Here is a 26455-nt window from a genome sequence, read left to right on the forward strand (position 1 = left end):
GCTTCCACACACACATCACACCGCTTCCACACACACATCACACCGCTGCCACACACACATCACACCGCTTCCACACACACAGCACACCGTCTGCCACACACACATCACACCGCTTCCACACACACATCACACCGCTGCCACACACACATCACACCGTCTGCCACACACACATCACACCGCTTCCACACACACATCACACCGCTGCCACACACACATCACACCGCTGCCACACACACATCACACCGCTGCCACACACACATCACACCGTCTGCCACACACACATCACACCGCTTCCACACACACATCACACCGTCTGCCACACACACATCACACCGCTGCCACACACACATCACACCGCTGCCACACACACATCACACCGCTGCCACACACACATCACACGTGCTGCTTTCTCTGACTTCACAGGACGCATCATGTGACCCACGTTGGGATTCAACCCTGGAGGCTGGATTGTGTAGTGCAATGATTGTAATACATGATGATACAGCATAAGATCCACTGCCTGTGTGACGATACGTCGTGATACCAGTAACCTGCAGCTTCCTGTATCTGCTGCCGTGTGTGTCTGATAGTTCTGACACGTGTTGGTATCACAGTGAGTGATCAGCGTGGGGTCCTCAGCGTGTTCTTGTGTGTACTTCACCCCCCCCCCCCCTCCCAGTGAAACAGTATTCCATCATTAACATACATATGACAGTACAATATGTTTATCTCTTTTAATATACAGTCAACATTACAAGAGCAGCACATTTTTACAATAAAACTACAAAATCTAAGAACCATATATTTCAGGAAGCCAAATCAAATGATTTAGTACATAATAGTGTTTGTAGTGTGTCAGCATGGTGTGTGTTACATGTGTGATGCATGGGATGTGTGTGTCTCTCAGGATCTGGATACTGACGTTAATGAGGATGGAGTGCGGTGGTTTTGGAATAGATCGCTTTCATCCAGAGCTATTGTTGGATATAAACATTACATGAATTCTATACTTTAATATTCAGCCTAAACCTTTTCTGAGTGTGTGTTTGATTTCCAGGTTGTACACATGTTCAGTTGAAAGCAAAACTCTCGCACAGTAACCAGATCATTTAGAGCTTTCAAGCCACTCCCAGTCTTCATCAGTAGATGGGGTTTGCTCACAGACTTCTGAGTAGTATTATTATAATTAGTATTATTATTATATCCACTGATGAAGGCCATGAGTAGCGGAAGAGGAAATGAAGAGTTTGGATAGTTGTAGTTTAAAAATGCGAGTAACACATGGGTATCACACTGCCACTGAACCGTCCAATCACAGCAGAGGAGGAATGAATTGTCGTGAACACAAAGGACACTATATTATGCCAAGTGTCTTCTTCCGCCCCGTCTACACTACAGGCATCGAAAAATGCTTTCAACGCTTCGCCCATTCACTTGAATGGGGTGACGTAGAAGATTTTTAAACTTCGCCGAACTGCATTGTGGGGAGCGGAGCATGGCTTTGCAAGCATCGCGAGCATCTATCGGCATCAAAAGTTGAACAATGTTCAACTTTTGAGGCTCGATGCTTGGCATCAGCCAATCAAATCCCGCGTATGCAAATCTGACAGCACAAGCGCTAGCCAATCAAACCGCGTGTATGCTGGGAGAGACTACGCAGGTCATTTCCTCATATTCAAAAAAATTGAGGGAAAATTCATCATAGCGGTCGTGAATCACCCGGTGCTGTTTGATCAGTCTCTGTTCCTCTACCGGGATACAGACCGGAGGAGCGAGGCATGGAGGGAGGGGGCAGAGACAGTGGGTGGAACTGGTAGGTTTTCGCCTGTTTGGGATTTTATATCCAGTTTACTTCGTTTTAACATTGCTATTGCTTTGTATGTCGGGGGCGGGCGGGAGATTCCTGATTGGTTGTTGGGCGCGAGAAATCGCCAAGCCTCAGACACGCCCAGCTTCAAGATGTTTTGATGCCTGTAGTGTAGACGGGCCGTTAGTGTACACAGATCATTTCATCTCTGCTTTACTTGTAAAGAGTCATGATGCAGCATGAGTCTACAGACAGGGCACACATCGTACTCATGGGGGGGCGGGGCTCTGACACAGTGGACTCCATAGAAGCAAACGTCAGACTGCACATTAAAGCTTTCGGTTTCAAAGTGAGAACCCTTGAAGTAAGAGGCCTTGGGTCTGGAAAAACAGGGATGTCATATTTACTAAGTAAACATTTCTGAGATGTTTCTTGGAGGGAATGATGTCACCTGCAGCGATGGAATGTCCCTGAGTACACAAGTGCACATTCAGGGCACGCTGGACTTAACGAGTTGGATCATTTCGAGTTTTGGTGTGATTTTGAATCCAGCCCTCAATGGGTTGATGAGTTTGGTGTCCTTTCACTATTTTTGGGTCATTTCTCAACCAATTACTCAATGGATATAAATAAAGATGTTTAACTTAAATATGTTGTCACTTATCTTAATATGTAACTTTAACTTTCAACTTAATTAAGATTTGTGTAAGAGTTCAAAAATGTGATTTTGTGATAAATTAAAGAATTTGTTCAAGACTTATTCGACTTATTCCAATGTTGTTGGATGTTTATATTCCTGATTGTTCTGCAATTGGTACTAGTACGTTAAATAATGTTTTGCTGATTTGACTTTCTCTTAAAGGTGGGGTAGGTAAGTTTGAGAAACCGGCTCGAGATACACTGTTTGTTATATTCCATGGAATGCTCTTAACGTCCCGATAGCAATGAATATCTGAAGTGCTTTGACAAAAAATACATAGAAAATGTCATCTCTGGAAGCCGTAGTTCTGTAGAAAGCACGACCAATCATCTGAGCCGGCCCGGCTAAAGTAACTGGATGGCCTACCTGCCTGTCAGCCTTCCATCTGTGCACAAACTTATCTCGTGCCCTCATTGGTCATGCGCGCGTTCGTGTGTGTTGGAGGAGGGGCTCTGTGAGGAAGTCTGAAGGAAGAGGCATATTTTCTCCGGCTGTGTACTTTCAAATTCTAGCGCGCTCAAGCTGCTTTCTCCAAAATGACCTACCCCACCTTTAAGTAAAAAAATGTATTCAGTACTTTTACTTGGACCAAGTGTTTAGACAGTTTGGTTTTAGCACTTTTACTTAGGTAAATGATTTTAATTCTGGTCATATGGTCGTCACTGCTTCCAATGATTCAATTCAACATGCACAAATGTTTGATTTGCCTACAGCAGGGGTGGGGAACCTTTTTCCTCTCGAGGGCCATTTCAAGTGTTTCAACATCCTCCGAGGGCCGTACAAACGATTGACCTCTGCATAAAAAAACTAAAATCACAGCCCATTCATTTGGCCTTTCTTTCATGCTGTGCAAAGAAAAAGCAACCTCTTAATCCAGATATCTTACTCGCGCATGCATTCATGCACGTGCACGGTTGTGGCATGACCACCACAACAGAAATATATGGACACAAGATGTGTGCAAATGTATTTAGTTACCTATTCATGTGAACAGGATTTAAGTGTGGGGGGGGACCTAACCTCCTCTAGGGGGGTTCGGGGCATGCTCCCCCGCTGGGAAGATTTTTTTTAAATGTTGAAGTTAAAAGCATCGATCTGCTGCACTTTGAGAGCAACATTAGTAGATCTATGGAAACATCTCTCAACACCCAGATGAAACAGAACAGTAAGCAGATTTATTTTTCTTTATGGATATTTTACAAATCACTTTCCTTTCAAACTGTGTTCTTGTTTATTAATAACAACTTTTTTTTACTGTCATATAGTATTTTATACCCGTTTACTTTATTCTCTTATTTTTTTATAACTATAATGATCATATAAAGATGTGCCTTTACCTCACTGGTTGTAGAAAAAGCTTCTTATATTCGTTAGCATAGCTAGCTAACCAGATGCTAATAACAACACAGTTATCGACTGTATGATCAGTATGACGGATGAGCAGATCGCCACTGGGCTTTCAACTAAAGACACAGACACGCAGAAACTGCGGCGTGTGTACGGGTCCTTGTGGGTACTGACAGTTTTGAAGTCCCGGCCCGGAGCGGCGTTCTGGTGCTCTCCGTCAGAACTACACCCCTGTCAGACGTCAGACGAGACATATACCACCACTTGATGACACGTGAGGCTCGTGTTGTGTTCAAGGACCCTGACCTTGGCCAGGAAAAACAGGCACTCGCTTGTTTAATTATGTTGCGGTCTAGATTTCTTTAATTTTTTTCTTTTTTATGTGTGTTTATAAATTACCTCGAGTACCTACGTGTTTATAAATTACCTCGAGGTCTTGCGGTCGACAAGACCATTTGGTATGGCCCGGAGGCAGGAGGTTCCCCACCCCCGGTCTACAGACAAGCTATTTCCCTCTCAGAAGTATAAAATAAAGCATAATTTGACATTTTTAAAATGACAAACCCAAAAAATGAAGCGAAGCAAAAAATAGTTGAAGCTGGGTTTAGTTCTCTGAACATGTACATCCACAGATGTGCACAGTTACAGGCGCTGAATGCAAAGCACTTGTGGACATGTGTTGGAGGTGATGTGTGTGATGATGATGATGGTGATGAAGGGTTTGCTCATTATCTGAGAAAGCCTGCTTGTACCTCCCTGAACATGGGCAGCAGAGCAGAGATAAATATGACATCTATTTGAGTTGTCCATGCTAAGATTAAAACAGTGCAACGCATACTCATTCATGTTTTACACTCACAGAAGGCAATAAATAATACTACTCAGGTAAGATGAGTGCTCTCTTAATACTATCTCTAGAAGAAAGTTGGACACATTGTGATATATTCATTGAACTGTTACTACACCTGAGGGAACCACAGAATAACACCCAAGGACTGAAACATCTGAAATCACAATGTGCAACATGAACCTTCATGTGTGGCGAGAGAAACCTGTGTGTGTGTGTGTGTGTGTGTGTGTGTGTGTGTGTGTGTGTGTGTGTGTGTGTGTGTGTGTGTGTGTGTGTGTGTGTGTGTGTGTGTGTGTGTGTGTGTGTGTGTGTGTGTGTGTGTGTGTGTGTGAGTCCAGTGTTGCTGCATCTACAGCTGAGAACAAAAGGCACAAATCACAAGTATGCATATGGCTGATGTTTGATAAGCAGCTGAATCACATGACCTCTCCTCTCAGCACTCCACAGAACTAGCCGTCAGAACATGACCCACTCTTGGGTCTAAGCTCCCTGTAGTAGATGGTACCATCTAAGGGTTCAATTGTACCCTTTCATTGGGTCCACACCACTAAACACATGTAGAAGAAAATGACACTTTGGCTCGACCGAAAATCGTTTTTAAATGTGCTATAGAAATAAAATTTGATTTGATTTGATTTGATTTGATTTGATTTGACACCCGTAAAATAAAAAGAGACTTAGATTGTGGTCGAATACTCTTTTTTTCTTAGGAAGGTTCCTAACGGAGGGAAATGACCCGGAAGTACCTCAGTGTCAGTCATGATAAGAGCTGTTTGATTAGATGATGGGAAAAGAGCTTCAATGCTTCCTTTATTATCTGAGCCATCCTTTATGAAAGACTGGAGATAATGCTGTCCCACAATTCCTTACGGCCGCAACATTTAAAGTGACACTGCGTTCAGCCATTCACGGGACAGAAACATTGTGAAGGACTAACTCTAATCAACCTCCTCATGTAACCACGATCACATGATCAGCACACAGCCAATCATCTGAATGCTGCGTATGGTTCAACTCTGTACTTATTTGACTTTAATTATAAAAGAAGAGCGCATCATTTTTCTTTGAAAGATAACTTAATTAGGGATCAACAAATCCATCCTTTGCTTCCAGATAGCCAAACAGAGCGGTGCAGGAATGAGTCCTGAAAGCCTGAAACCAGTCAGCATCTGAGCACCTCCGGTTCCCTCGTGTTGGAATCAACAGTCTTCTGAACATGTTTGTGGTTGAAACCCTGACATTAGGGCTGTGGTTACCACAAGCTAAGGAGATTGTAATGTTTTTTATGTCAGTAAATACCCCACGTGTAAATATCTGAAGCTTGTATGCAGGGGCGCTGCTTGCCAACAGGCAAGGCAGGCAACTGCTTGGGGCCCCGGACCAGAAGGGGCCCCCAAAGAAGGTTGATTAAATTGGTCCACAGCAACGACAACATGAAGCGCCCCTGCTTGTATGTGTCATAGCGACAGCGGTTGCTAACGAGTGGCTAAATGAGATGACTAAACGTCATCACGCTGCACATTTAGCACAGCGCTGGTAACGCACAGCCGCAATGTTGATTGAATTTGTTTATAACATTAGGTGATTGCTTCCACTTCAAAAAAATGCTAAAGTGGTGTCAATATGTGGAGATAATCCTGTTGAGCAAAACACGTAAGTATCATAAACATGTGTTTTCCACAGAGATTATTTTCTCCAAATCCAATAAAAAATCCCATTCTTTTTTCCCGAGGTCTCGCGATGCTCTCTTCCGGGTCAGCCTACACACATGTCACCAGTGCACCACTCTATTAGCTGCGTGATTAAAAGCAGGATCCCTTGAGCCTGATATTAGCATGATAGTCTGCTTTGGTTGGGCCACATATAAAAACAGGGCTCTGATTGAAATAGAGTGAGCACACTTCAGAGATGAGAACAGAGAGGCACTCAGGTTTCTGTCTCCGGAGCTATTCAGTCATCGGTATAAGTTCTGCTCATCGGTCCAATCATCAAGTTCTGCACAGCACGCTACATCATAAAGCTAAAGGAACGCAAACCAGGGGAGTGGTGGAGCCAGAATGCTCACAGAGGGCTGCTCTCGCCCACTTCAGCCATCAGTGAAGAGCAGTGTGTGCGCTTCAGGCGGAGAACGTCATGGTGACTTTGCGCTGTAGTTATGAGGTATTTTGGCTTTTGGTTACATACAGGGTAGCACTGCTTCGTTACAAAGAACAACAACACTACTTAAAGCTAAATGTTTTTGGCTTTTTAGTCTTTTGGTACAAAAATAATATAGCTTGAGCTGAGCGTAATAAGAGGGCTAACCAGCTATCGATGCTAACCGTTTGAGTTGAGATGGACATACAGTACGAGCAGAGATGACATGAACACGGGGCTCCTTCATGCATCCGTCTGCCACCCACACACACCTGTAACACGGTGTGTGTTCACTGTGAGTTCACTCCATTGCTTTTGACATGTCTGTGTCTGTGTGCATATAGGGAAACTGGATTTCTGCAGTGCATCCAAATGTCTTCAGAACGGACACGGTCAGTCACAACCTCTCCTCCCTTGTGTTTGACTTTAGATTGCAGAGTAAAGCATTAGAAACGTGTGTGTGTGTGTGTGTGTGTGTGTGTGTGTGTGTGTGTGTGTGTGTGTGTGTGTGTGTGTGTGTGTGTGTGTGTGTGTGTGTGTGTGTGTGTGTGTGGCTGCAGACAGTTTGGTTGCAGTGTGTGTGCATTGATTGTTAAAAGCATAATGTTATTGGTCCTCAATGTTTCCTGTATTTCTCATTGATTTGCTTCGTGTATCAATTTAATAGCATATTTGGCAACAGGTGTGTGTGTGTGTGTGTGTGTGTGTGTGTGTGTGTGTGTGTGTGTGTGTGTGTGTGTGTGTGTGTGTGTGTGTGTGTGTGTGTGTGTGTGTGTGTGTGCACATTCATACAGTTCAGATTGAACATGTTGGTCCTCAGTTAGCAGGCCCTGGGTCTGCCAATGGCATAGTGTGCAGCACCTCGTCCAGCAGCTGCAGAGCGCGGTGCAGGTGGACCTCCACCCAGCAGGGGGTGTGTTTGATGCTCTGCCGGGGGTAGTCGGGCCCCCAACCCTTTACGAAGCTGAGCCGCAGGATACACAGACGCCTCAGGTCGTCCACCCCGATCCCTGCGGCTGCAGACAGACCTGTGAGAGGAGGGGGACACATCACGTCAGGGAGCCTTTCTTTACTCATCATGGGCTTTACATGCTGTGACTGTTGCTCAGCCTGTGGTATGACTGCTTTTACACTCACTAAACACTTAGAGCTTCTTTGGGACCATGCAAAAAACAAGCCATTTTGCGAGAAAAGAAAACGATGATGCTGCTGTAAGTTGGAATGGAAGTCCTACAATACTGAAATTAAAAGGCTAGTAAGGAAAACAAAAGATGAAGATTACAAGTGAATAAAGCAGCGGTTCCCAACCTGTGGGCCGCGAAGGCATGGCAAGTGGGTCGCTAAATTATTATTTTTATTATTATTATTTTTATTTATTTTTTGTACAGGAAAAAGACACAAACATGGACATAACAATAACATATAGGAGATGACATTCCCATCTCAGACAAAAACAAAATAAAAACAGAAGAAAGAAAGATACAGTCAGTAGGATCACTTCAACCAAAAGCCACCAAAACACAACATGGCAAGCATAGTTATTGTTCCTTTAACCCACTCCTCGTTAGACATCAGTATTTCCCATTTCATGGTGTGATGAGCCACCCTTTGATTTTTTCCAAAAGAAAATATATTTTTAATCTACAAACACCTTAAATTAAGATTACTCCTTGATTGACTTTTAAAAAGATGTATTTTAGCCAGAAGAATAGTTGTATGTATGAACTATGTGCGGTCTTCATCTAAAAGCCCAAATAAAATATTAAAGGGTGTAAATGTAAATTCAATATTTTACGCCAAATAATTTGCAAAACATTATGATTTGTGTGGAAACATTTTCATTACTAAGATTATTTTTAATTTGAACCTCTTTTCCTTTCTCTTTCTTGATCCTGCTTAGCAACGGTCTTTACAGTCCTTGACAGCGGTCTGTTCTACTGGATTAACAACGTGTCACAGGTTATGAATTGACCAATCAGAACTTTATTTAGCCTCCATATTTTTTATGGTTGAATGTGGGCCGTGAACACGTTTTAGATTCTTAATAAATAAACTGGAATAAAGCAAGTAACATCTGTCCACTCCTAAAGAGGAAAAACCGCCACTTGACTAACTCTGGTGCATTGACCGCAACGTCTATCGATGTGCACTGTCCCTGTTAAATTAATGTATTATAATGTAGCAGCAGCATATAGTATATATACAAATCCCCCAAATCCTAAAACATGTACAGCAGACTTGAAATAAAGAGTACAAACACAATTGAATCTTCAGTATCCCAACACTGCTCAAAGCTGCATGAGTGGGCTACTAACACGTCACCATTTCATATACTTGTTATCTGTCCACCGTAGGGGAATTGTATATATATATATATATATATATACAGTATATTAGTTCCTACCTTGAGCCTTAAACTCTTCATTGTACATTTAGTATGTTTCTGATTGTACTCACTAACTGCAGGTGCAATGCCTCCGACGCTGCCTGGCCCGGGGATGTTTCCTGCCACAGCAGCAGCCTGCGCAGCCGCTGCAGCCTGCGCAGTCGCTGCCTGCTGCTGCATCTGTCTGTGGCACTGCCGCAGGTCAAACACCTGAGAGACACAGAGCACATTACAACTTTCATTCTTTAATCACACTCCAACTGTTCATATAGCGCTATATTTGCCAATAACAAATGGATGTGACTTATTTGTTTGTGTCTCGCAACCTATGAGATCAATGCTTATAGTTCATTGCTATATAAATATCTTATTATTACTGGTACACCACTGTATGTACTGTATTGTAATATGCATGTTATTTATTGTAGTGCAACGTGTGCATTTTTACTTTAACTTCCCATATAAAATAATTATATTCTATTTCATTTTATCTTTAACTGGACATCATACTTTTACTTGATTACGTTTTTATAAATATTTTTTTCATTTTTATAATTCTATTTATTTCCTTCTCAAATGGAGCAAGTCTTGCAAACCCAATTTCCCCAGGATAAATAAAGTATTGTGATTCTGATAATGACATGATCTTAGAAGATGTGTGTGTGAGTGTGTGCGGACCTTGATGTAGGCCCCGGGGTAGATCTTGTGCACAGCGTCCCCTGGGGCCCGGCCGGCCTCTCTGTCCAGGTAGTAGCTCTGTACGAACACAGCGTGGTCGCTCATGCAGCGCATCCACACATCGCCCTCCCCACGGCACTCCAGCTGCACGCCTTTACCTATGTGCAACCTGGAACACACACATGTGGAACCTCCCTTCATTTATTGGTAACAATGAATATTATTATACTGGCCTTGGCTGCAGAGATTACGGGGTGCTCCACCAGTGTCTGATTGAAAATAAATGTGATGTTATTTAGTTAGCATACAAGTGTAGTCCTAAAGCCTCCAGTCCTGACTTCAGAGGACAGCTCACCTGGAACAGAAAAGATTGTTGGAAAGTCTATTTTCCTGAAATGACCAAGAAGTATCAGCCATGATCCTTTAGGAAAGGACAGGAGAAAATGCTGTCCCACAATTCTTTGCGGCCACAACAATTAACGCGACGCATCATTCACGGAAACAACCTATTGTGAACAAGAAATGCAGATCTTGTAAGTTACAGTGCTTATTTAGCATTTTACAATTTATGCCTTAAAGGTTATTATCCTATTTTTCGGCATATATTATAGGTCTCAGATATATAAAAATATATAAAAAACATTTCTATGATGTGTTTTGCTCAAAATACCAAACAGGTCATGCATCTTAGACATCCCTCATATCCCTCTATTCCAGCCCTGCTAGAGAAACGCTGATTTTGGGAGGGGGAGCTAATGCCTGCTCAGAATTCTACCGGCAGATACTTATAATTCTGCCGTGATTAAATGCCATCATTTTCCAAACCACATCAAGGATTTTTTCTGAAACGGTATGGAGCTCAAATGTTTTTTCTCTTGCAGGTGAGTTCCTTTTTTTATTTCCTGCTTCTTTACACATACTCTCTCCAGTACAGGTTAGCTCTGAGTGTTAGCGATGCTAATGTAAACAAAGATCATATTACTTCCAAAACACGTCACGCATTGTTTCTGATAGCAACTTTCTGATAGTGCTGTGGGTCCACATTTCCGATATGATGTGATTTATGTCATATCGGACGCAAATCTGGATCAGCTCCGTTGTTTCCCCATTTCTAGAGATTTGGGTACGGAGGGAAAGAGAGAGGGTTTTGTTTTCTGACGCTGCGTGAGTTCCCTGACGCACCGGGGACACATCGTTATGTATAAAAGACATCACAAAGGGCATTTAGCATGATAGGTCCCCTTTAAAGTGCTTATATGTTTCCAACTTTCAACAATATGCTATCTGAAAACCCTCTTCTCATCTGGGCCAATCCTGCCTTGAGGACACCAGGAGCTGGATGAGCAGGAACCTCCTGAAGCTTAACAGTAGCAAACCTGAGGTCCTGCTCGTCGGCTCCAAATCCACCCTCACCAAGTCACAAAACACCCCAGCACCGAACATCATCATCGACGGCTTCCCCATACCATTCGCTGCCCAAGTGAAAAGCCTCGGTGTCATTCTGGACGGCTCCCTCTCATTCGCACCCAGGGGCGGCGCCAGGGGGTATCTAGGAGTTGCTATAGCAACTCCAACAATTGGCCTAGCAATGGCTTAGCAACCCCATTGTTTTGATATGAAAATGTATCATATTTATACACATTCTCGCAGCCCGCGAGAATGTGTATAAATATGATACATTTTCGCGGGGTCTATCAGGGGCGGGTCGTTGTAATTTACTGCATGAACTGTTACTTGGCTAATTCTCAGTAGATCGAAAATGGAAACATTTCTCACAGTCACAAGTCAGCGTAAACGACCGCGATCTCCAACGGAGCCGGTCCAGCCGGACAACCCTGCTATCCACAAGGATCCCGATGTTCACTATGAAAACCGGGAGGATTGGGACCACGAAGAACAGGTGCCCCCGCCAACTGACCCGCTGCACCCGCAGCAGCAGGACCAGCTAGCTGCTACCACGAGCGCTGCTCCTCTCCGCACGGTGATGATCCCCTGCCCTCATTTCCTCCACCCTGCTCTCTGCAGAGCTCCACTCCAGAATATACAACTTCTGCTAGTCAGTGATTCTCAGACACAGCGTCTCACCCTTTGAGCATCTCGGCAGAAAGGAGCAGTCGCTCCTCTCAGTTACAAATGGTCATTTTAAATGAATCAAGAATGTGTTGTATTTTCCGACATGGCGCATTGTTCGAGGCGTGCTGACAGTCAGATCTAACACGGGGAATTGTGAATGAGGAGAAGATAACTGAGGAGGAGGAGGAGGAGGAGGAGGAGGAGGAGGAGGAGGAGGAGGAGGCCAGAGAGGAGGAAAAGTGCGTTATTTAGGCAATGTTGTTGGTGGGAGTTAGGGAGAGACCGCCCCTTCCAGGTGTGTGTGTGTGTGTGTGTGTGTGTGTGTATGTGTGCGTTTTCCGGTGTGTGTTACGTGAAAGTCATGAGTGTTACACTATTGATTGGTTCTGTAAATAAAGAGAACGTTTTGGACATTGAAGGCTTGAGTGATCTTGAATAGCGGGGAACGCTACAATATGAACAGGCTCGTGCTTGGCCCACTGGTATTGTTTGTTTATTTTGAAAATTAACTAGCAACGCCGTGCTGTCATAGCAACTGCTAAGCTACTGCAGCAACAACATCCTGGCGCCGCCCATGTTCGCACCACACATAAAAAACATCACCCGCACCGCCTTCTTTCATCTTCGGAACATCTCCAGACTCCGCTCATCACCGTCCCAACCCAGCACTGAAATCCTGGTCCACTCATTCGTCACATCCCGGATTGATTACTGCAATGCACTTCTGACTGGCCTTCCCATCAAGCTCCTCAATAGACTGCAAATAATCCAGAACTCTGCTGCCCGGATCATCACCCGCACCAACTCATCCGACCACATCACCCCCATGCTCACTCAGCTACACTGGCTTCCTGTACGCTACCGTATTCACTACAGACACATTCTACTCATATACAAAGCTGTCCATAACCTTGCCCCCGTCTCCATCACCGACCTCCTTCAGGATACACCCCCTCCCGCACCCTCCGCTCTTCGTCCGTAGGACTTCTCACCGTCCCAAGCTCTCGCCTCAAAACCATGGGTGCTCGAGCTTTCAGCTGCTCGGCTCCCAGACTCTGGAGCTCCCTGCCACGACACATCCGACAGTCTGATTCCATAACAACATTCAAATCCCAACTCAAAACCCACCTGTTCAAACTGTGTCCTTCTGTGTCCTTCTGTGTCCTTCTGTGTCCTTCTGTGTCCTTCTGTAGTCCATTTCCTGTTGTTTGTCTTGTCTTACCCCGGCTGATACTTCACTAAATCCACTGTTTTAATTGTTCCCTATATTGTCCTTGGGTGTTATGAAAGGCGCCCCCCAAAATAAATGTATTATTAGGGTCTGAGACCTGAGGTCGGCGAAGACCCTATTGACCGATAAACTTGCGAAACACACCCAAAACAGGGAAAACGACCGGCAAAAGCACAGAAAAGGTTCAGAAATCATGACGGCTGATAGGCCGCGCGAGCCCAGTCACGTGGGCGCGATCAATTTAGCCGCTCGCAAAGCGAGTGATAACCAAGCAGGGAAGACGAGGGCAAAAGCCCATTAAAAGTGGCCTAAATCATGACAGTAGGTAGCCCATGCGACTACAGTGACGTGGGCGTCAGAAGTGGTGAAAATGTTGATGTTTAATTGGTTCCTGAACTTTGCGGCAAAAAAGCTCAACGCTGCTTGCAGCTTTAATTATTATTATTATTATTGGTTGTGTAGGAGTTGTCCAAAAATGAGCTCATATTTGTTTTCCTAACCACTATTCCTTAACCTCAGGGTAAAACGTATTGGGGTTAAGCAGAGACTTGGGAAAAGACTACTGCGGTTGAAATTAAAAAGCGAAACATAAAGATTGCTCCCACTCACCCTCACCCACCGGTTCACACATATTAATCGGCATGAATCCCAATTAGTATGATAAATGCATAACTTGTTAGGCCTACACAGCTATCAGTGTGCTATCATAGGTCAGTAGAGGAGGAGATTGATACCTCTAGTGGCTCATCGCACTCAGATGAATGTATTGTAATGTACACACCTGGCTCTTTCACTTGCGTCTGTGCGGTGGACGTTGCTCAGCTGGCCGAGGCAGAAGCGGTCTCCTCCTGACGGGTCGACGTAACCGTCCACGGTGACCACCGGGCAGCTGGAGGGCACCTTGAACATCTCCCCCACCTGAACGTCCATTTCAAAGTAGGAGATGGAGCACCAAAACTCTGGTCCTGCAATCAAACAGGGCACACAGGGAGTCAGGGTCCTGACAGCTTTGAGCCCAGATGTTACGCATTCTGCAGCAGACATATGAATCATAGCAGATACTCGAATAAATGTACAAATAAAGATTATACATCCTCTTAAAACCTTACAACCTAGAGTGCATCAGCTTTTCCATGGTCGACAGTTGTGTATATGAGCCTAGCATTGACAGATAACAGTGATCATCTCTAACCTGGGTGGTTGGACACAGATGGAGGGAAAGAGGTGGTGCCATGATGCTGGGACCCTGAAAGCAGAAGGATAAGAACATTGGAGTGAAGTCAAATAAAACAAAGCTGTACATACACGTTAAACTTGAAGTGGATACTTGTGAATAGTGCGGGAGTGAGCATGTATGTCTCACAGGCATACAGGATACTTTAGGAGTTATACAGGGACTATATTTGCATTACAACCTTGTTGCACCACATTAGCACTTCATAGATTAACTTTGAAATAAATGTAATTCTCTAATTCTACAATATTAATAATACACTTTACTCATATAGCTAATTTCCTTCAATGTACTTCAATAAAAGTAAAACCACAAAAGACGGCTAAAATGAGAAAAAGGCTAAGGGACATGAACGGAGAGGAGGCGAAGACTTAAATCAATCCGATCAGAGAAATCCCCATGGGAGATCAGTTTGCTATAGATAATAGACTTCACATGAGACACAGCACCTGCAAAGGGGCGTGTGAGGAGTTTTGTGTGTGAAAGCCACAGAAAGACAGTGAACATCATGTTTGGAAGGACACAATGTCTTACAGTGGTGGTTGGCATGATGGAGGGGGGGTTGTTGGTGACCCTGCCCGTTCTGCTGGGGTCCTATAGGAGTGTAGGAGGCTGTGCTGCTGCCGGTCCACACTGCTGAATGACAGGAAGAGACAAATGGTCAGGGCTGCGGGTGTACAGTCAAAAAAGCCCCTTGTCCTGCAGTTTGATTAAAACATCGTGAGGACGAGGAAACATGTGAAGGTGAACTCATGAGAACGACCCTGGTGCTAACAACAATCATACTGCTCCTACACCAGGGCGGAACAACGTCACTGTCCAAAACACATCACACCTACTCGGAAACAACAACAAGTGTACATTTGAACAGGGTAGTGATAGGATGTCATGACTACCACTTTAGATTTAGCTGCCATAAGGAATTGTGGTTAAGGCAACATATTTCCTTTGGAGAAAGTAGATTTGGCTTCAGTTAAAAATACATCAGAGAGGAAGCAGCTTTGTTTGTTTGTTTGTAGCCTTGATTGAACCAGGTGAAGCCCCTTGAGATCAGAAGGTCTCTTCTTCAGGGTGCCCTGCAGGACATCAGTTACACATGTAACATACAAACAACAGAACAACAATAAGGACGACAGACAACATAATGTACAGGGTACAGTTTACACACTCTATTCACAGTGACAGGTACCATGAGTATCAGACAGCATGGCACCCAGCGAGTTCCAGAGTGATGCAGGGGAACCAGAGTGCTCAGGTTCAAACAGGTTTGCAGACTGTTCCAAGTTAGTGGAGCTGCTCAACTAAAAGCTTTCTTCCCTCAGACAGTCCTAGCACTTGGCACATTTATAAAACCACATCATGAGATCTCAGGCAATACGTACTTTCAATTTGTGCGTGTGTGCGTGTGTGTGTGTGTGTGTGTGTGTGTGTGTGTGTGTGTGTGTGTGTGTGTGTGTGTGTGTGTGTGTGTGTGTGTGTGTGTGTGTGTGTGTGTGTGTGTGTGTGTGTGTGTGTGTGTGTGTGTGTGTGGACTCACTGTGGAAGGCCGCCTGGCTCTGAGAGTGTTTATTGCTGCTGTACCCGTTCTGTCCATGCGTGTGAGAAGGAGGTAGGGGGGGCTGCTGTGGGTGGGGGGGCTGTGAGGGTTGTTGGCCAGCCTGTTGCTGAGGAGTGGGTTGGGTCGGGGTCAGAGGTCGTGGAGCCGGGGTCATGCCCTGAGCCTGTGGAGATGGCGTTTGGAGCCGTCCGTCAGGGTGGCCCCCCTGCAGAGGCAGCATGGAGCCGGAGCCGGAGCCGGACACTGAGGGAGAGCAGAGCACAGTCAGGCTGACTCCCCCGCAGCTGGCAGCAGCTACACATCATCACACATCAAGCCTCAGGTGGCAAGGTCCAGAACATTTACAGATTGTACAGATCCGTTTCTCTTGGGAACATCCATATGTCCAATACGCGTGTAAAGAACATCTGGAAAGTGGGTATTTTCTTTGTCCGATGTTCAATACACCACACAGCAGCTTTTAAGGATGATACAACTATTATTTCCGCTAAGCGCAGATTCTTTGTTTTCATCGGAAAGAGGAAGGGGCCAGCAAGACGTAGCGCTGCTCTCTTCTATTATATCAAGATATGATTGTTATAAAAACATAACAAATAGTGCTGGGTGCATTTTGTAGATGAAATGCCAGTCTTTGTTAACCATGTGATAGTAAACACAGAATTATGATAATGAGGAGCTGACCTTTGGGTGAGACAGGCAGGTTGTATCTGGTGACGGGTGGGGGTCCATGGGGCTCAGAGGAGAGCTGTGGGTGCCCGTAGAGGTCTGCAGGCGGCAGCTTCAGGGCTGCCTGGTGGTCAGACAGAGGCATGCCAGGCGGGAGGTCCATCTGAATGCAGTCATGGATGTACTCCTCTTTGATCAGGCCGCCGCCGCCGCCGGCTGCTGCTGTCGGGCATGGGGGACAGTCACTACGCTGGACAGCAGTGTGTTGGACATAAACTACATCAGGTCATCAGACCATTTCATTGGTGCTCAATATCTCAGTATATGTCCTTTTTCACCATGAAATCACTGAAGGAGCCAGACCAACATTGTGTATGATAATCAATGATAACATGATATGGTGTACTGACATGATAAGATGTCGTGTGAAAGTCTTAAGATCATATATAAATGAAATGAACTAAATTAAACATGTTCAGTGTGGTCGATGATGAAAGCATAGACGCAACACTCTCAGTTTGGTTAGTCGATAATCAGAAGTAGGTCTGACCATGTCAATCTGAGATCTGGTGGCGTTGTGTGGCCTCGCCCTGTTCTGGTCCCACAGAGGAACGCGTCTAACGGATCAGACCATTCAACCCAGCACTATTGTAGTCTTTCTGTTATGACAGCATTCAGTTCAGGCTTGACTTGATAGCTTATTCACACACGGCCATCACATTCATGTCAGTGCATGAGAGAAAAAGCTTTAGCATTTAGTCATTCTAGTTTAGTATTACTTGAGCTAAAAGTATTTCTTAAGTAAAATTCTAAATATGAATAAAACATTTGTTATTAAAGTACCAAAAGTAAGAGTATGCATCATGGGCTATTTTGGAATAATACATTTGTATTATTGGATTATGAATATTGATACATTCATGTGTGTACCCCTGCTGCTAGAACTGGAGCTGGTCTGAATAGGGTGTCTACTGATGCTGGATAAGCTAACCTATATGTCAATGCTTATTTATTAATTGAAATGTATTTTTGAATAGCTAATAATCTGAATCTGTAAAGTAACTAAAACTTTCAAATACATTTAGAGGAGTAAAATGTACACATGTACTGTGTACTGTATATACATATATATGAGAACCTTGCTACTTGCTCCTTTACTTTGAAAATGTGAAAGCAATGAAAGCATGAAACAGTAGCTGTAACTACGGCTGCATCAAAGCGTTGACGATAAGTGACAGTGTGCACGATTTGGCGGCATCTAGCTTTGCAGTTCAAACAACGTTGTTACTGCCGTTTCACGTGGCTCCTTCTGGAGAGCTGAGAGAAACACAACTCCTACTTTCAGGTGATTATTGACTCTTAAAACATCATTCTGAATATAACATTCATTACTTTGGAGCGCATGTAGCTAAAGTCTGTAGGGACTGGGCTTGTGGAGCGAAGAGCTGCTGGAAGGACCAAGCATGGAGAGTAGACTTGTACTGCCCTGGAGCATGGCACCAGGTCTCTTCGCACTGCTCCACGGCTCCTTATACTAGGATGGGTTAAATGCAGATTTCACTGTGTGTGCAATGTGCATGTGTGAGACCATCAAAGAGGAATTCATTGTAATCCTCCATTTTTATAATTTCCTATATTGCATTTCACATTACACACTGATCCTTTAACACAATGCTTGGCCAATGGGTGTACAGGCAGGCAGTGTGAAACAAGACATGGGGCTTTGCATGATGCGGTGCAGTGGAATGAGACTCACCCGTGTTCTGAAGGCTGAGACCAACTGTGAGAGGAGACAGAAACACGTCACTATCATGCATCAGAAACAACAACAAGTCGGGGTGAGAATAATAATGTTGGCTAGTGCTAAATCAGAGAGCAGAACCTGAGTAGTATGAAGCTGACGTACCGATGCCAGGCGACACCACCCTCTCGTAGTGGTAGGGGTTGACGCAGACGTTATCGTACTTCAGGTCAAAGGCGTACTGGCAGAACTTGACATGCTTGAGTTCATTTTTGTGGAGGTCGGGCCAGCGCCACAACCGTGCATAAATGACGTGAGGAAAACCTTTCCTCCCCGCCACCTGAGTAGAGATCGCAGCATCACGTTAGCCTCCGTCATGCTCACCAGAAACACAGTAACGTTATATCTTCACTTGAAACAGCCGCCATTCAGGAGTGATAAGCATAATGCTGTTCGGGGCCTTGATGCTGATTCTCTGATTCACATGGGTACTCTGCTATCACATCGTTCCATGCTTTGGCGTTCAGAGGCTCCTCTTTTTGCCCTCTGTCTGAAACCAGAGCCCAGGCTCTCTGATTGGTTAGCTGGCCGGCTCTGTTCCGTAGTGCTGTCTATGTTATGGAAGTAAACAAAGGAGTCCAATGGAGGCATGTCAGGCCATCTTTGCCTTTGCAGACATAACACCATGCACACCCCAAGAGAGGGAACACCCCCAGAATAACAGGTCCTTCAAAACAAATACAATAGATGACTACCAAGAATATCACAAACCCAAAACAATATGTGCTTTTAGTTTGCCATTACAACTAACAGGACTTGCACAGGCAGCCCGTATAGCTCGGAACATTGATACGATTTGAATGGAATGCAAATTAACTGTGAAAATCCTAATTTAAGAAAAGGATAATTGTATTTGCAAAAGGAAGAAAGCTGGAATAAATGATAACAACAGTGGTGTGTAATGGCTGCTGCTGTGTGTGAGAGGAGCACCGACCTGCAGCCGTCCATCCAGCGTCCTCTGGATGGTCACACACTTGCTGGGATGCACGCCGTTGGTTGTGATGGCGGTGATGAGCGAGTCCAGCTCGTCCTTCTTCTCCTTCAGCTTCTTCACCAGGCTCTCGATGGCCCGCTTGGCGAAGCCCTCGTTCTCCCCGCCCTGCCTGTGGCACATGAGGCTGTGCACGATGCTGAGGCAGGCGTCATTGCTGCTGGGAGGGTTCACTGACATGATGCTGCTGCCACAACACACAGGCACAGGCTACGTTAGGGTTAATGAGCACAACTGGCCGACCAACTGGCACTCATACCAGATTGACTGGGACAGATTCTGAACACCCCAACTCCTGAATATACAATGACTCATCATGACGTGAGCCCCACGAGAGACGGCTTCGAATGGCAAGTCAGGACAAATGCACGTGAACACCATAGCCTTGTCTCCCGGAGTTGGATTGGACTGCACTCCCTCTGGCTGGGAGATGCACCAGCGTCCCTTATGCCATGCTTGCTTCAGACTTCATGAGATGGACATTTGTCCAGAGATAAGGGTTCTGTGTAATGATGCCCCCGGACCCCCTACAGGATGTGAGGTCCCCCCCCACTTAAATCATGTCCACGTGGATAGGAAACTAAATACATTTGCACACATCTTGTGTCCATATCTTTCTGTTTGGGTGGTCACGCCACAACCGTGCACGTGCACGTGCATGCATGCGCGAGTCATGGTGATCTTAATGTGGATTTGGCATCACATTTTTTTTTTATAAATGGCACATATCAAAAAGGTTGCTGACCCCTGCTCTAGATGAAAGGAAAGGAGGTTTCAAACTTCCTTTATAACCTCCTTTAGCTTAGGAACCACTGGACCTCCCTAACCGACAGGAGAGGAGAAAATGCTGCCCCACAATGCATTGCAGCCGCAGCATTTGCCGTCACTCAACAGTCGGCCGTTCACGGAAACAACCGATTATGACGGAGAAATGATATCATGAAAGTTACGGTGCTTATTAAGCTTTTTAAAACGTATGTGGTAAGTTGCCAAAGTGCTTTGTTCTGAACGTTCATCAGTATTATAATCAAAGAGAGAAATATGAACGTTAGTTTTTACTGAAATGATCAAATAAAGTCAACATCTCAGTCTTTACTGAGCTGTGTGGAGTTTGTTCAACTTCTAAAAGATGTTTGAATGGTGATATACACAGTGATAGATGTTAAGGACTAACGTTTATAATAAATACATCTGTATTGATTTTAAGATCTTTAGTTCATCAATCATACGTATTGGGATCATTAGTATTAAAGTGGACCGGAGGGAGAGGGTGACGAGCATAAGTTTCACTTTCCTTTTTTATTTCAATTCCAACTTTGGTCCTGAAGAATATGTTTCTCTGTTGTCCACGTTCATAAAGCAAAGCAGCAGCATCAGAGCACGGTGCAGAGTCTCTAGAGGAGTCCCTCGTTCTTATTGAACATCCATGTTGTAGTCCGCTGTCCCTTAACCCCGTGACCGTTCACTCAGAGGTCAAGGGATAGGAGATAGGGTTAGAATTTAGGAGCTGATTTTTGGATTATCCGACTGCAGCCCAGGTGTTTAGCCGTCTATGGCCTGTGGGATGAAGCTGTCTCTGAGTCTGGTGGTTTCAGTCCGGATGCTGCGGTACCGCCTGCCAGACGGCAGCAGACAGAACAGTGTGTTGCTGGGGTGATGGGGTCTTTGATCATCCTGAGGGCTTTCTTCCTGAGCCGCTGGGAGTGAAGGTCCTCCATGGTGTGGAGTGGTCTGCGGTGCAGTTTCCACCTCCTCTGTAAAGCCTTTCGATCGAGGGCGGTGCAGCTGCCGTACCAGGCCGCGATGCAGCCACTCAGGACGCTCTCTAGGTGCACGTCTGCGTAGTTGGGTCTCGTGTCTCTCATCTTCCTCTTGACAAAACCCCATAACGGTCTAGCTCAGGCCAGTGTGCTGGCCAATCAAGCACAGTTATCCATGGTCATCAAACCAGGCGTTAGTACTGTGGCAGTGCGGGCAGGCGCCTAGTCCTGCTGGAAAATGAAATCAGCATCTCCATAAAGCTTTTCAGAGGAAGGCAGATATCGTATCCAGGACATGGGCTGCAACTGTGGACTGACTCGTGTGGAGTCGCTCCTGAACCAGAGAACATCAGAAGCGTCTTACCTGGGCGAAGTGTTCCACCGTCCTCCTTTCAGACTCAGGTACATTTTGCATTTCATTTGGAGATCAAGGCCCCGGAGTCTGGAGGAAGCAGGATCCAAGTTGCTCGAGGTCTAGCGTAAAGGTTCCACAGTCAGTGATGATTTGGGGAGACATGCTGATGCTGTTGGTCCACTGTGTTTTATCAAGTCAAAGTCAACGCAGCCTCCTACCAGGACATTTTAGAAATCCTCTGAAAAGCTTTATGGAGATGCTGATTTCATTTTCCAGCAGGACTTGGCACCTGCCCACACTGCCACAGTACTAACGCCTGGTTTAGTCACCATGGAATGACTGTGCTTGATTGGCCAGCAACCTGGCCTGAGCTAGACCTTCATGGGGTTTTGTCAAGAGGAAGATGAGAGACACGAGACCCACGCAGACGAGCTGAAGGCTAACATGCTAAAGGAGGCCAAACCAAGTAGTGAGTGTACACATGAACATACTTTTCAGAGGGTCAGAGGGAAATCTGTTCTTGTATTGGTCTTATGTAATATTCTGATTGTCTGAGATACTGAACTGTGTGTTTTCATTAGCTGTGAGCCGTAATCATCAGGATTAATGCAAGTAAGCGCTTGGAATAATTAACTTTGTGTGTAATTCATCTATTTAATATATGAGCTTCACCTTTTAAATTGAAATGATTTCCACGATATTCAATTGTATTGTGAAGCACCTGTCGAGCTTAATGTTTGGGGAAACAATAGAAACAATGTAAATAAAGACTCATGGATATCTGATCACCTTCCCTCGATCACAGCACTCAGCTCTTACATTTCTAGATCCATCATAGAGATGACTTATCATCTGTAAACAGTTGCTAACGACAGCTAACTTCTAGTCCTCTCCGTGCCCCAAGCTTTGGTTTCAGGCACCTACAGCGCTAAGGGTTTCTGATTGAACATGCTTACAGCTAGCATGCTTACTGATGATCTTCCCACTAAGTGTCAGAGATGACCGCTTCCAGGTCACACGAAGCAAAGTTAGAGTTTCCACAGCACAGACACAAAGAGGCAGACTGTAGAAGCAATAGTATAAGCTATATAAACTGTATACTATGTACTAGTAAAACATAACGTATGATGTTCGTGTATTAAGCATGGTGTTCAGCGTCACACACAGTATGTCGTACTGTGTACTCGCATTACAACTATTTCTTGACCGTGAGTATATGTGCTTGTGTAATGCATTTATATACCGTACCTGGGGTACCATACACATTTCTTAGAAATATGTGTACCGCACACTTGTATCCATCAGTGTGTTGCTGAGTGCAGTGCAGGGGAAGGCCCTGTGAGGATGGGAAGCGTAGAGACATCATCTCTGCTTCTCTCGTCTCACACAACTAGATGTTCAACATTCGCCCTCGGCGCTCCTGAGACATCGCCTTCACACGAATGGGATGGATGGACGAAGGCCCCAAGATAAAGCTGCCAACGGTGAGGGTCAAGAGCACTGCACATCTGCATGCTGGGTATGGCCTTAAAGAGCACAGCACAGTGTAGGTAGGACCTTTGAAGGAAGCACCTGATAACCCCTGTGTATCCTGAGGGTTTGGGTCGACTGTAAGGTTTGATCTATTTGATGAGATATAAAATGTTGGGCTTTGAGAACTAATAGTTCTCTACCGTTTGCAAACTTCTTTGATAACTTCTAATCAGAGTCTATAGTGCAGTATGTCAGTCACTAAACTTGATATAAAAAAACCAACCAGTCACTGAGTTCTGTAGAGTCTGTAGAGCTTTTAAAGAGATTTGATTCAGACTAAAGGCGTGCTGAAACGCATCTCATCTCTAAAAGTCCAAAGGTAGCGTGTGGGAAACACCTCACATCTCTCGTGAAGATGCCTTAGCATGGAGCTAGCCCTCCATCTGCTGGCAACACGACATTATGTTGCTGCTTCCTGTACCTTGGGAATATGTGACTGACACAGTCCGTCAGTAGATATGATCTGTTTGGGGTCTGATAGTCCAGGGCACTATCAGAACACATATTATAATGGTGTAGTTCCACTATAGATATGTCCCAGTCCGTCAAAGCCCATTGGAACAGCTTGAACCCTAAAGCCCTTGTTTAACATCTGTGTGTCACAGCTGTGGAGCTGCAGTAACTCACCTGATCAGGCGACCAATCACTGACATGAACACACCAGGGTTGCGGTCGGATAATCCAAAAATCAGCTCCTAAGTTCTAACCCTATCTCCTATTCCTTGACCTCTGAGTGAAAGGTCACGGGGTTAAGGGATAGTGGATAGGAGAATTCAAAAGGACTTAGGAGAAGAGACTGCGGTACTTTAGAGAATCGACTGCACTCTCACTATCCGACGTGTTCATGATGCGCCAGCGGACGTCCTGAATGTGCGTCTGCTGCTGTGGGGTAACTATGGAAACCACAGTTTTCTATACAGCGGACTACAACATGGATGCTCAATAAGAACGAGGGACTGCTGTGAACTCATCGAGAGACTCTGCTCCGTGCTCTGATGCTGCTGCTTTGCTTTATGAACGTGGACAACAGAGAAACATATTCTTCAGGACCAAAGTTGGAATTAAAATAAAAAAGGAAAGTGAAACTTATGCTCGTCACCCTCTCCCTCCGGTCCACATTAATACCAATGATCCCAATACGTATGATTGATGAACTAAAGATCTTAAAATCAATACAGATGTATTTATTATAAACGTTAGTCCTTAACATCTATCACTGTGTATATCACCATTCAAACATCTTTTAAAAGTTGAACAAACTCCACACAGCTCAGTAAAGACTGAGATGTTGACTTTATTTGATCATTTCAGTGAAAACTAACGTTCATATTTCTCTCTTTGATTATAATACTGATGCACGTTCAAAACAAAGCACTTTGGCAACTTACCACCTACGTTTTAAAAAGCTTAATAAGCACCGTAACTTTCATGATATCATTTCTCGGTCATAATCGGTTGTTTCCGTGAACGGCCGACTGTTGTGTGACGGCAAATGCTGCGGCTGCAATGCATTGTGGGGCAGCATGTTCGCTTCTCCTGTCGGTTAGGGAGGTCCAGTGGTTCCTAAGCTAAAGGAGGTTATAAAGGAAGTTTGAAATCTCCTTTCCTATCATTTGGAGAATTGGAACGGCACTTATCATGGCTGCCACTGAGGGACTTCCGGGTCATCTCACTCCGTAGGAAGGTTCCTAAGCTAAACGGACTATTCCACTTCAGCCCAGGAACGGGTTCTCATGCAAATGGGTGTACACCTTGCACATTACTCACTCTTTTAAATCTTTACACCTATCAATTCTGTAATACTGCATATTTTGTTTTTCAGAGTAGTTTGCCATATACTTTGTGTACTTACTTTTTGGTATATTTCTTGAATACTTTCTTTCAATTTTACAATAGTTTTAAAAAAAGCTTTTATAATAGTTCTGCATTTGTCTGACTTCATTGTGCTTATTGTGTTATGTATGTATGTATGTATGTATGCATGCACGCACGTATGCATGCATGTATGTATGTATGTATGTATGTATGTATGTATGCATGTATGTATGCATGTATGTATGTATGTATGTATGTATGTGCATGTATGTATGTATGCATGCACGCACGTATGCATGCATGCATGTATGTATGTATGTATGTATGTATGCATGCATGCATGTATGTGCATGTATGTGCATGTATGTGCATGTATGTATGTATGCATGTATGTGCATGTATGTATGTATGTATGTATGTATGTATGCATGCATGCATGTATGTGCATGTATGTATGTATGCATGTATGTGCATGTATGTATGTATGTATGTATGCATGCATGTATGTGCATGTATGTGCATGTATGTGCATGTATGTATGTATGCATGTATGTGCATGTATGTATGTATGTATGTATGTATGCATGCATGCATGTATGTGCATGTATGTATGTATGTATGTATGCATGCATGCATGTATGTGCATGTATGTGCATGTATGTGCATGTATGTATGCATGTATGTGTGCATGTATGTGCATGTATGTGTAAAGTTAGCAACAGAGCTGGTTCTGACCCTGGTCCAAATGCACAGTAGCTGCCTCACTTAGTGATGGTACTTCCAAGGTCTCTCAGTCGTGACACTTTGTTGCCGGCATGTGTGTTTGCTGCTTGCTCACCTGGTATTAAGTTGGTCGGCCAATGAGTGACCAGAAAGTTCACCAGCATCGTGATGGCCAAGCTCCGAGTCAGACCCTGCAGTGGAGCGGAGAGCAGGGTTAGTGGGTCCAGTGAGGTGTGGAGGCCAGCAGGACTCACAGTGATGGCGGTGCAGAGGAATACGGGCCGGTACTAGTCACGTGTAACACCAGAACAATACCAACAGTCACCTCTTTGATGTCATACCGCCTGCATATCGCTTAGCGTGTGCGTTAACGGGTTATATATCAGCGTGAGTGCTCTATATGTGCGTCTATTGTGCTCGTGTGTGTTTTTGTATGTGCTCGTGTGTGTTTTTGTATGTGCTCGTGTGTGTTTTTGTATGTGCTCGTGTGTGTTTTTGTATGTGCTCGTGTGTTTTCTGTGCTTTTGTGCTCGTGTGTGTTTTCTTCAAATGCCGTCAAGCTGTCAGGGACTGCAGTTGAAAATGAGCCTCTACGGCTACATTTGTGATCTTCTCAGATAAATAAATATAAATACAATAACAATAATAATAATAATAATAATAATAATAATAATATTAATAAGAGCTGCACAATTTGGAGAAAATAAAATATCAATCATATTGATTGATATTGCAATTGTAATATTATTCTCGGTGATGATAAGGGGAATGAGTATGTTTGAAGTTTACATTGTTAAAGTGATCATCATGT

At 44.4% G+C, this 26455-nt stretch overlaps 1 protein-coding gene across 1 annotated transcript in view; it reads right to left on the bottom strand.

Moving 5' to 3' along the window:
- Positions 1 to 726: 726 nt before the first annotated feature.
- Positions 727 to 26455, bottom strand: part of smad10a (SMAD family member 10a) — a 28295-nt gene continuing 2566 nt past the window's right edge. Inside the window, exons 2-13 of the mRNA XM_034094505.2 lie at positions 25760 to 25835; positions 19402 to 19645; positions 18573 to 18747; positions 18423 to 18446; positions 16682 to 16888; positions 15980 to 16243; positions 14977 to 15078; positions 14401 to 14454; positions 13990 to 14173; positions 9905 to 10073; positions 9298 to 9436; positions 727 to 7868 (exon numbers count right to left, since the gene is read on the bottom strand). Coding sequence (XP_033950396.1) covers positions 7657 to 7868; positions 9298 to 9436; positions 9905 to 10073; positions 13990 to 14173; positions 14401 to 14454; positions 14977 to 15078; positions 15980 to 16243; positions 16682 to 16888; positions 18423 to 18446; positions 18573 to 18747; positions 19402 to 19645; positions 25760 to 25835 — 1850 coding nt within the window. The 3' untranslated portion in view covers positions 727 to 7656. The remainder of the gene's footprint in view (positions 7869 to 9297; positions 9437 to 9904; positions 10074 to 13989; positions 14174 to 14400; positions 14455 to 14976; positions 15079 to 15979; positions 16244 to 16681; positions 16889 to 18422; positions 18447 to 18572; positions 18748 to 19401; positions 19646 to 25759; positions 25836 to 26455) is intronic.

The sequence above is a fragment of the Pseudochaenichthys georgianus genome, chromosome 11, assembly GCF_902827115.2.
Source record: "Pseudochaenichthys georgianus chromosome 11, fPseGeo1.2, whole genome shotgun sequence".
NCBI classification, from domain to species: Eukaryota; Metazoa; Chordata; class Actinopteri; order Perciformes; family Channichthyidae; genus Pseudochaenichthys; species Pseudochaenichthys georgianus.